A 12,560-nucleotide genomic window follows, 5' to 3' on the forward strand; every position below is an offset into this window, starting at 1 on the left:
GAAAATTGTACAAGTAACTTACAAAGTAATTCAGAAAAGCAACAAAGAATGAAGGTGCTGCTGAGATGAACAGAAAACATAGCTGGAATGTTGTGCCGCATCCTTAAATGAATTTTAGAGTGTTTTGTTGCCAATATCTTAAGTAGTGCTGCAGTCTTATATGGATCTCTTTGATAGCTTCCTTCTACCAAGAGATAATCTCGTTGCAGAAAAAAACAAAAATCCACCACACACACACAAAACCAAAGCTGAGCTCAACCATTATACGTGGTTGGACTCCGAGAACGACAAATTGAACTGAAACACGGCAGTTTAATGGCAGGAATTGCTGTCTCTGTCTCTCCTGTTGACTACCATGGGCATTCAGGTGCTTCAGGAACTATCTACAGCGAAGGACTCTGACCTTTTCGTTCTAAGATACTAAGATACCTGTGGGAACTGCTCTGTGGTCCCAAAGGGGTAGAGGATCAAGGAAGAAAAGCCAACTTGAGTAAAAGACCTGGGGTCTCTGCTCACAGCAGCGCTGTGTGAGCAGAAAACCCAAAAATCACCAGCTCCTGCTGCCTCAGTTTCCTTGTTGGTATCCTGGGAGTGCAACATTAAGCTGTTTTTCATTGGTTTTGGAGGTTTAAATAATGTTTCTGGTGTGTTCTGACAGCCTCAGATGCGATAGATTCCAGCACTGCAAAGTACCGTAGTTATTTTGTTTAGTAAAAAACACAGCTAAGGAAAATACAGCTTTTTTGCTTAAGTAACCCAGACAAAACATCTTTAAGTACTTAAATGTGCCAGATCCACTAAGTGTGATTTGTACAAAAGCATCTGCAGTAAGAAGGTTACAGGTATGCTTTGAGAATAAATTTCAAAGATCTGCAAAGCATAATTAGTTCTAGAGTTCTCCTCCACATTAATAATTAGTAATAAAATCCTTCTAAAGCCCTTCATAGAAAGGTGTAAAACCTCCTCCAAAAACATAAAAGCACAGACCAAGCCCAAAGCCCTCATAGGTGGCATTATCTATGTTAAGCTTCCCTCTGATGAGTGTTTCACCTCTCTCCCACAGTTCATTAGATCATCATTTTTTCTCTCCTTTCCCGTGTTTTTTTCTGTTCATATTATATATTACAACTTGAGGTAGAGCCTTGTATAATCTTGTTTGGTAAAGACCGAATGGGTCAGCCAGATGAGCTAGTCTGGTTGTGCTTAAATCTATTTATCTGTAAATTCCTTAACCAATTCCATCACTAAAATAACAAGTTTCACAGTCCCATTATATGTCATAAGGAATTTTTTTCTCCATTTTGCATTTGTCACATTGGCATTCAGTTACTCAAGAGCTGAAGGACAGAAATATGATCAATGACAGTCAATATGGATAGCCAGAAGGCAGATCTTGTCCAACAGACTTGATTTCAGTCTTTGACAAGATTGTAACTTTGTCTGATAATACGTAACGGTGGACGACGGGAGGTAATTTTACAAATCATTGACTTAGCACTGCACAATGTTTTGGATTAAGAACTTTACAATAGTGGTGTTCAGCAGATTAAGAGCTAGTCAACTGACAATTTTTTCTAAAAATAGCAGGAAGTGATTAAACGCATGAGACAGTAACTGATACTAGGCAAATGTTAGACAACTTTTCAATCAAGATTTGGAATTAAATACTAAAAACACTGCAACATTTGTGGATACTAGAAATGTCAGAAGGAGCACTAAGCAAGGAGAACGGAGCTTTTGTCCAAAATGATGAGTTTTCACGTAACGAACAGCAACGTTATGCATCTAGGAAAAGGAAAAAAGGCCGTCGCTAAAGCACCGGTGACTGTATCCAGGAAAGCAATTACTCTGGAAGCAACGTAAGGATCTGAGTGAGAAATGCCATGCATACCTCTAGCACTTTGGCAAAAACTTTGAAGCAATTGTTAGACAAGGGAATAGAGGAAAGAAGCAGTTTTATCTCTGCATATATAAATGGTGAGGCTGATGCTGAAAGACTGCGTATGGTTTTAGCATTTTTTAAAAAGGCAGATGAAGACCTGGAGAACTGCAAAAGATACACAGTTATTGGGAGGCTACTAAAACTGGCAGGCAGCAGAGAACCACAGCAACCAAGGACCGGAAGTCTGAAGCCAGGCTAAATGATTTAGAAAAAAATGATAACATATTTGTAACTGGGAGGACAATTAATTGGTGAGAACACACAATCAACAATCAAGGGAAAAGGATGGCTGTCCTCCATGTCTGGAGCCATGTCAGATCTGTTTAAGAAGATATGCTGAAGTCAAAAATGATAACTGGATGAGGCTAATAGATCTGCTTAGATAAGAACTTTGGTTACATGATCTAATGGGGGACCTTGCTATCTTCAGTTTGCAGGAACATCACTGAATGCACCCTTAACCTGGGACTACTGGACAAGGAGAACGGGGTTCTCAAACTTTTCTCCAAAACACCAGGATTACTTTATTTGTACACCATGTCACCGCTTATTTGGCGCACTCCCTTGACACTTAGATTAATGACATCTGCCATAATGTTGGGGAAGGTCTGTGTTGTGGAAGAGGGACTAATGAACCAAATCTTGCTCTCAACCACAAAACAGTACTGAGAAATTCAGCTTAAGGTGATACTTGCCCCCACAAGCTGGTACCCCATAATTATGGTCACAAAAAGGCTGCAGAAGGTAGTCTGTGAACTCTCCACAGCTCAAGGCAACTTAGCATATTCCTGTTTCTAAAATAAACCAAGTAATTGCATATTCTTCTGACCTGAGATTTCCCCATTATATGGATTTAATTTTTTATGGTTAACCATTAGCTACATTCTACAAGGGAAAGTCACTGGCGGGGAAATTGCAAACCATCTGAATTAAACCACAAGTGTAAATCTGCTGTGTGCAAGGGAGAGAGACAAGAGTCAGGCAGGGTGAACATGAGCATGTATGAGTACCTGATATTTTTTCTGACACTGTTCCACATCATTAGTTGGGAGCTTGCTAGGCACCACCACACCTTTACATCTCTGTTTATCCTACCTCACTTCTCTTTCGAAGTTTTTGCTTCTTTAGCATACACAATTTTGAATTTTTAGAGCTGCTCAGCTGAATCTCAGCAGTAGGCAAAGACTGTATGCATTTCTGCATATGAACTTTATGGGAGATTACACAGCTGATTAACAGTTCTCTGAATAAAAAGTGTCCCATGCTACCTCTATTCGTGCCTATTTATTGCTTTTGATCTATCCATGCCAAAACATTGTTACTAATGAAAGCCATCAGAAAATTGCCTAATAAGGTAATTTAGAAAACAATTCACATTGAACATATGATCAAAAGGCATTTAACTCGCTGTTCCTCCCTCCTTTCCCCAATAAACACATGGTTTAATGGCACTGCTCTGCTTCGAAAAGGTTTTGAACATCTGGGAGAAGGGCTGATCAACTCCATACAATAGTTGGTCCCTGAGGAGTAGACCCAGGAACAAAGGTCATGATAAATGAAACGATGGAGTTGGCTCCAAATTTGCCTCAATCTTCTCCAGACAAAGCATGACTGAAATGCATCTGTCTGTGGCTAACATCTGGAGAACGCTAAATATGTTTTGATCAGGATCCGACTGGCTTCTTTCAAATGAAAATAATTTGAAGGCACCATGGAAAATTTTTAAAACCAATCACACTGCAAACTTCAGCCTAATGCTTCTTTCTGCAGCATTGACCTTGTTTTTCTACAGTGTGAAAAAAAAAATCAATATAATAATGGTACTGCAGTAAAATTTCAGCTTGCTCTTGGCTTACTTTAAATAACTTTATTGTCTCCTTTCCCCCTGTCTGCGTCTGCTGTATTTGGCGCTTGCAGTTATTAAAATGAAACCAAGTTGAAAGAAAATGTTAAATATCATAAAAAGAAAACCAGCAGTGCTTCTGGCTCAGTTTGCTAATGCTGTGGTCACCTTTACAATTTGCCAGGGTTTGCTGTTCCCCAGCTGTTCTACCTGCATTCGTATGCAGTACAAAAACCCCAACTTTCTGCTGGAATAACAACCTGCGCTTTGCAGACTTAAAAAAATGCACCTCCCCTCCCCGATTATACCATAGAACAAAAAACCCCAGTGGTCTACTAGTGATTTCAGCTCTTTGCTGCTTAACATTTTCTTCCTCCTTAGTACGCATTTCTGTACAAGCCAGACAGCCTAGTTTTAACAGTCCCGCCGTTACACTCGAAACTGCACTAAGAATAACGCTTTGAAAACCTGAGAGGAAAGTACCAACTAAAGAGAAGAAAAGCTGCCATTCAGCCCAAATCATACCCTTTGCTCATTTTCTACTCCCTCTGGATGAAAACCACTGCCACCCGTTGTGAACCTGTTGTGAACTTGGTCAACGGGCGAGAAGAGCAGAAGGACACCACAGGCTTCACGGAAAACAACTGAAAGCCCAAACGTAGGCAGGGCTAACGGGGGAAAAGTGTTTGCTCTGCTCAGCCTTGGGCTGCTCAGCCTTGGACTGCTCAGGTACAAGGGCAACTCCAGTCTCAGAGGAAGAACTAGCTACTTGGGTACGCGCACGCCTGAAAGAGCAGAAAATCGATGACTGTCCATGGACATTTGCTTTTCATATATTGTGAACACGGCTTTCCCAAAGGGATCGATGCCTTTCTCTCCCCTTGGCATGTCATCACCGAAAAAAAAGGTAAATTCTTACTTTGGTAGTGGCCGCCGCGGATGAGTTGACCACCAGGCTTGTGATGGCCTCGCTGTTGACGGTGGTGCACGGCGCGGTGGCTGGGGTGGGCATCCGAGAAGGGACGATGGGGAGGGGCAGCAGCCCAGGCCGGGTGCTGCTGGTGCTGCTAACGGCACTGCTGCAGCTACCGCTGCTGACGTGATTGCCGTTGGCACTCCATTCCCGGCGGTCCCAGCCGGCGCGATAATCTCTTTCAAAGCGGCTGTGGTGCCGTGACATCTCGCTGGAGGGCGGCTGCTTCTCAAAGGGAACTCGAGAGCTTGCCTGTAAGATTGAAAGCAAAGAGATGAATGCTGTAAATGTTAGAAATGAGGCCCCGATACAACGATCTTGTTCCCTAACCATCGGGGCAAGTCCCTGCCAAGACCATTCTGCATTAAGAGGCAGTGTTTTTTTATTGCCTTGCCAAAGTAAACTTCTGGAGGAAGAAAGCAGAGCGGTAGCAAGTCTCCCTTAAGAATTCAGTCATCAAGAGCGTTTGGACAACCACAAGCACGTGGTGGAGTGACCGTCCCTCAGATCTTAGCAAACACCATCTGCCCAAACTCTCCTGCAGAATAACAATCAACAGCACCACCCAAATAAAGAAAAATCAAGCTAGAAACAATCACCAGTCGAATCCTCTGAGGGCAGGAAAATATTTCCGACAGCTTGCTTTTGTAGGTTTCTCAGTAGTCCTTAGACCATTTCTGCGGCTCCTGTTATGTCAACAAATATTAATCCTAAAGCTCAGGCAGAAAAAGCTCTACCTGCTAAATCTGTTCATTACTTTTCTATTTTCAAGGTCAAATACCACTTTACCTTCTCCCCCACCCCTCCTTTTTGCTAGACCTCCTCTCCAGAAACTCCTACTGGAATATTTTTATGACTCCACAAAACTGTATGACTCCAGGGCTTTTCCCAGAGTCACTGCTTTCCAGGGCAGGTCAGCATTTTCTGCCTCCTTCTGTGCTTTTGGCTATATTTAAAACATTCCATGTACCCAAGATGATCAAAAGACCAAATCACTTTGTGTGATCATCCTGTCCTTAACCACTACGTACCTCCTATTGGTCTTGGTATTATCTTTTATCAGCCACGAGCAAGACATCTGAACATCACACTGGGAGTCAAGAGTCCCAACTTCTAACCCTAGTTTCAATAACGACAGGTTACATAGCCTAAAGCAGTTACGTGGCTCCTTCTGCCAAAGTTTTCTAATCTGCAAAATGGTGGGAATAATGCGATTTTCCCGCTTCTGAGTAACTGAGAGTTTGCAGCATTTAGAATTGAAGAAATGTATTTATTCACATGAATAAATAATGAATATCTAGGTCACTGCAGCATCTCATTTATTTTATTTATTTGCATCACACGATCTAATAAATTATTTGTAATAATAACACCATATCAGTTGAAGCAGTTTTGTTTCACAGATTCTTAAAACACAAAAATGGATAATAAAAGTACCTGTTTATAATGGCTGAGGAGAGAAGCTGGAACCAAACTCGCCCAGAAACTTAAAGATAACAAACTGCTTCAGAGAAGTATTACTTAGTAGTAGTATAAAACAGTGGGCCTATCCACAACATTAGTATTTATTCACCTGGTTAAAAAAAAAAAAACAAGGTGAACAAAAACCACTATTGTGACTAAATATATCCTATCAAAGGTTCCTGTGCTTCCCACAAGCATTATCTTCAACAAAAGACTGAACCAAAGAAAGTTCTCCCCAAAATCTGCACCTGCAATGGACCATGCTCTGCTCCTCCTGCAGGAGCCCACGTCAGGGCTCAGGAAGATGTCGACAAGACAACTAACAAAACTAACGTTCCTCTTAACGCAAAATAACCTTTTAGTGGTTTTTTTTTTGGTTTGTTTTTTTCCTCCTGTGGGTTCTGATACAAGATTTGACTTGACGACTTCAAGGATCAGGGTTCACTGCTGTTCAATTGGATTCTTTTTTCTTGTATTTTTTGTGGCCTTCTGTTGCTTAAATTCAGAAAACCCTGCCCACATTTTCTGGAGGAGCGTAACATAAGGAAACGCCACAGATATACACGGAGCACGGCAAAAACTAGACACAGTGGTGTCGATGCCATAGTGGTAACAGAAACTTGGGTTTCAGTAGAGGCGAAAAAAAAAGCAGAGCAAGTTTTTCTTCTACCACCATCTCAGAATAAAATCAGTATCTAAAGGCAGCGCCTTCAAAGGTTAAAAAGTCCACGGGTATAAACCCCCTTCCTTCAGGTTTAGAAACCTTTTGCAAACCCAGGCAAAAAGGGGGACTGCAAATCACAAGCAGCACTTTAAAGACGCACTATATTTTTCCTTGCCTTTGGAAAAGTTTCGTCTCTAAACCTACGCGAGCTCCACCGAGGTATGAAGCTCTCCTTTTCGGCTGTTCAGGAGGCAGCTGTCAATCGAGTGCCCTTCTCCTCCCGCGCCGGAGGATCTCCATTAGCTGGATTAGTACACTCCTCGACAAGGCAACCTGAGAGAACCGAATCGCATATCCCCCCTCCAACCCACACACTCGAGCGTATCTGACATTTAATTCAGCAGAGAGCAGAGGCACACATGCACTGAAGTCAATAGCTAGCAGGTTTTGCCACACGATCCAAGACACCGTGCCCCCAGCAATTCTACTATCAGATGAGTCTGGCAGGCAATTACGTCAATAACAAGCAGGAAAAAAGCCTGTGACTAAGCTGTGCATTAAGAAGTTTACTTAAAAAACACCACCCTCGCCACCAGAAAATTCACTTCTTTGTCCGGCTACCCTGTTTTATGATATTCCCAATAGAAATTAAAAGCGACGGCTCAGAATCACATTCTCTCTATGCATCCCATTAAATACACGCTGCTTGCTTTAACGTGTCATTTTTGGCTGGGTACAAAGATATTTGACAGCAACAAGATGTGCAGAAAAACCTGAGGGGATAACTATCTAATAAATGAGTATTCAATTGCTAGTGCTTGTTATTAATTGTTTAAAATTAGAAACAATACAAAATGTTCTCATAAATAGCTGCCGGGTGAGGTAAGAAATGGTTTGTGAGCAGGCTAGCTAATTTTTAAGTATAATTTTGGATCCAGAGTTTATGCTTTGTCTAGGCTATTTTTGTCAGGGGTCAGAATAATAACAACGCCGAAAATGTATTTTGTACTCATAAGACAAGCTTATCCAACAAACCGTGTCCTCAGCCAAGCATAATCATCATATTCCTGCACAGAATTTGACACAGGACAGCACAAAACATCCCAAGAAATGGTACTGACGGAGGCCCATAAAAACACTCGCAGCAATAGCAAGGAGGACAGCGTTCACGCAGCAAGAACGTACAAGCATTTTCATCCTAACTCAGTTTTCAGCGGTTCCAAAATAATCAATTTTAGGCTACAATTTTCCAGACATGGATTCGTTTAGAAGATTTTTTTTTAAAGAATAAACAACAAATCAACCCTTCTGTTGGGGAGAAAGGGAGAAGGAGAAAGACCAATATCTACAAATCTCTCCTCTGCTTTCCCCTTTTTAAAGCATGTTTATCTCAACGCTCCAACTGTGCATGCATGTTTTTCTCTTCTAGGCCCTTAAAATAGCTTTAGGTCCCTAAATACCACTGAGGAAGAGAAGTTTGTTACCTTGTTTTTCAGATTTGGAGAACTACCACTGCAGTCGCTGCCTCAGGTCAGCCTTAGCTGACCATAAATCCATTGACCCCAGTTTTGGGGCTGATTTTCCAGCTAACACTAAGCTCCACGCTACCACGTCTGGAAGTCAGCTCTCTGGCAGATCAGCTTAAAGCTGTCTCAGATAGGTCTATGCTACCTCAGAGCCATAAAATCGTAATGGAGACATAGCCAGCAATAAAAAGAACATCTGATTTGTGTATCTGAGAACAGAAGTCCATGGGAGGGGATGCTACACGAGGTTACCACTGAAAATTGCTCTGTACAGCTAATTCAGCTGACATACTATCCAGGGAAGGTGATAAAGTCAATGAGACGGGCCTTCCCCATTCTCTACTCAAGATGTAATCACTCGAGTAGCCGCGCATCTTTAATCTTGACTAGAAAGGAAACGTGTGTTCCTGTTTGTCACATAGGATCAAAGGATTTTAGTGTGCAACCAAAAGGAACAAAAATTCTCTTAGGGGGGGAAAAGAAACACTTACTGGAGAAGGAGAGAACAGAGAGAGAAACCTACAGCTGTTATTGGATGAACTGATAAATTCAAAGGAAAAAAGGAGATCAAATTGGTATTATGAGAGAGCTATGAAAAAGGCTATAAGCTAAAGAACAGTCATCTAGCAACCGGAGGAAAATAAAAATCCCATGAAAAACTTGAAACTAGATTTAAGCATATGGCAAAGCAACCAAATACCTATCTCAGCCCCCAGAGAACACATCGCTCTATATGCTTTGCAAAGATCATGCCAAGCCAAGAGAGCCCTCACCTTTTCAGAGAAAGGTTATGCAAAGATCTCGGGAGCCCGGTACAACGATTATACCAGACCGTGACCCTTTCCTTCATAATTTAATTTCACAGCAGGATGGGCTTCTGAGGGTGGACTAGGGAAGAGAGTAACGGGGTAATGAAGCATTACTGAGAGCCCTTCTGAGGGATCAGACAGGCATCTTTTCTGGCCCTCTAAGGCCACAACATGCAATGTAGTAGGTGAGAAAGACCATAACCATCGCTCTTGAGGGAAAGTGAAACATGAGAGGTCTCCTGCTAGCGAACATAACTTTTTCTACAACAAAGCATTTTAGAAATTTCTCATATAAATAACTCTTCAACGATGAAATCTGAGAAGACGTTTCTGCAGAACGTAAGCATCTTGGGGACTAAATTAAGGGACACCTATAGATGTGACTAAATCCAATCTCCAAATTTACCCAAAACACTTTGGCAATATTTAAAATTTCCTCCCTCCCTTGTTGTTTAAGACCACCTTTCCCCAGCACTTTGTTTTCTGCCACCTCTCCTCTGCAAGACCATTTGCTCCTTGTTTCCACAGCTTCCACACACACACACACAGAGATGCAAGAAAAAGTCTAGAGGCATTCGAGATAGCAGTGTGCTAACTACAGGCCTCTTACCAGGTGCAAACAGATCACTGCTGCAGATTTATTAAACTTAAGTGATTAACATTTCATTTTATGCTCAATACATTTAACATAGCCCTTCTGCCCCCAAGCCCAAAGCACTCACTGTTCTGCAGAAAAAACGTTTCCTATTCATGTTCCTCTAAATGAGAGTCCGGCTTGAGCCTCAGAGCAGCGTTTTCCCTGCTCTCCATGCTTATCTAGTCAAGGTCTCCTTAAAATGCCTGTCCTCACAGATATAAATACAAGGAAAAACAGGCTTTCAGCCAGTCTGAGAGCTAGAGAATCAGATTTCTTTAGACTATAGTCAACTTCATTAAGTGACTTCAAAAATAAAGGTCAAACTTTTAATTTGAATTTTTCCTGGGTAAGCATTTGTTTCTAAATTTACCTTTTTAAATAATAACATTAGAGAAATATGATAGGCAAGAGAAGTTGGGAGACATAGCTACGGAAGTAGATATACAGTCATTAGGGAAATGGAAGAAAATAAGAGAGAAAGAGTCTGAAACATTAAAATAAGCAGCTAAATAGCCTGATGCATTTTCAGACTGGATGAACGAAAGCCCAGATAAAACAGCTTATTAGAAAGCTTCACAATCAGTTAAGTGCATGCAGAGCATAAGTATTTTACGAGATCCACACAAAACAGGGATGAAGAAGAGAGAGATTTGCTGTAATCAGATCTAGCATGAAGAACTGTAACTGATAAAGAAGACGTCTAAGTACCTAAGCTTGAATGATTTCAGATATATGCTGCAGGGGAAATGTTCCTGGATGCAGTTTTATCAGAGCATACCAACACAACAACCTCTTCCTGAGGCACACGACTGGAGACACTCATTTACGTATAAGGCACCAAAATGTATCAATGTTACAATGAATTCTGGATAAAATTTCATAGTAAGGTGGTATATGCACAGAATTACACACATGTAAATATGACTTTAAATTCTTACAAATAATACAGTGTGCCAATAGACCTGGCAGCTTTAGGAGCTAGTTTTCACTTCAGAAGTGTGACAAAAATGTTCTATTGGAGCTCAACATTGTTTTTAACATATGAAGACTTTCTTAGAAACATGTAGCATCATTGTTATAAGCCTACATGGATCTCACTAGTCTATTTTCACAATTTTTACTAAACTACTTTTTTTTTTTCCATTTGGGTAACTTCAGTGAAAGACTTCTTTGTTAGACTAAGGCAGTAGGAATCCAATCAAGAGAGTCTGTAAAGCCGAACTTACAAGCAGCTGTGTAGAAAGATAAGGCCCAGAAATATTTGAGGGGCAAGGAAACAACTTTATTATCCAACAGGGTCTACTTTTGTAAACCCCTGATTTAGTCTTGTAAACAGCTGTAAAGCTCTTGTAAAATCCAAGACAAGGCAGAGAGACTTGAGCTGCTTTGCTACAATCAGATCTTAAAAAAAAAAAAGGGGGGGGGAATGCCCAAATCCCAACCCTGTAAGTGATAACGGAGCACAAGATTTAAGAGATTACATAGGATTCAATTTTCCAAATATATGCTGGAGGAGGCAGTGCTCTGGGACATATTTGGAATCAGAGCAGCAACACAACAGCGTCTTCTCAGGATAGAGTTAACTATGTAAGAACCACAAATTAGATCTTCTTTCCACAAGTATTGTAGAAAAGTGCATACACCTTTGGATATGGAAATCCTCCCTTTAGATAAGTAAAAACATATAAAAACTAGACTCTCTAACTGAGCAAAACCAGCCACATTGAGAGTGAAACCTTACCTTACCCCTTTGAGTTTCTCCTCCCCCAAATTAGGAGAGTGTGAGCTTCCTAACTATTATTTGAAATGTACGATTAAATTAACTTATTAAGTTACTAAAATGCATGTATGTATATAGGCACATGTTTTATTACCATGCTGCTTGGAAATTCCAAGTGGAAATTTATCTTTAATATGATCATTTCCTATAGTTCATCATTTGCTGTCAGACGCCAACTCCTTTACGAATGAGCAGGGGAGATAACACAGCTAAATCCTGCAATTTACTGATCCGGAGCATCGACAGGGTGAGAAAAATTCACAGGAGTCTGGAGCCATCTGCACCTTTCCTGCTCACACTGTTGGAACAGAGGATGGAGACAACTCCCCTCTCAAGCTGTGCAATGACGTGCCAAAATGTGGTAAACACAAACTAATGGGATTATTGATATAAAATATCAAGCCAAGGGGTTTCCTTTTGGGGAAACCTCACCTCAGTCAAATGTCTGGGAGTGTTTAGAGAAGTCTTAACCCACATACTCAGACGTAGTTACTGTCAATTGCAAACTGAAATGGAGTACATCCAAATATCCGGGTTTCGGACATCTGTCTTGAGACAAACTCCTAACGCCACTCTTCTCTCTTCAGGTGGTTGTTTCTCACTGGATCTGGTTGTCCCCACTTTCCCCATGGCATGTTGCAAACGTCCTCCCAAAAAGCTCCGAGTAGTCCTCAACCCTCTTTACCCTCCGTTCCCAGAACCCATTTCAGCTGCTATTTGTTGCAGATTTTTGGGCTTTGCAAGGTCCTTCTGGAGTGCTGTGACTGGAATTTTGCACAGTAATTTTTGAAATGGAAATCCCCCAGAAGTTTACACAAAACCATACTAACTTTCAGCGATGTCTGGAGAGGATCTTGGGCAGCTAGCACCGCCCGACACCCAGCCTTATTAAAGACGAGGAGAGAAAAATATCCCTGGCACA

The 12,560-nt window shown here is 41.2% G+C and overlaps 1 protein-coding gene across 4 annotated transcripts in view; it reads right to left on the reverse strand.

Moving 5' to 3' along the window:
* Window positions 1-12,560, reverse strand: part of KLHL29 (kelch like family member 29) — a 382,418-nt gene that overhangs the window by 232,207 nt on the left and 137,651 nt on the right. For all 4 annotated transcript variants that reach the window (XM_068937065.1, XM_068937066.1, XM_068937064.1 and 1 more), the window contains one exon: window positions 4,705-5,010. In XM_068937065.1, the coding sequence (XP_068793166.1) occupies window positions 4,705-5,010 (306 nt within the window). The remainder of the gene's footprint in view (window positions 1-4,704; window positions 5,011-12,560) is intronic.

The sequence above is a fragment of the Struthio camelus genome, chromosome 3, assembly GCF_040807025.1.
Source record: "Struthio camelus isolate bStrCam1 chromosome 3, bStrCam1.hap1, whole genome shotgun sequence".
In the NCBI taxonomy this organism is placed as follows: domain Eukaryota; kingdom Metazoa; phylum Chordata; class Aves; order Struthioniformes; family Struthionidae; genus Struthio; species Struthio camelus.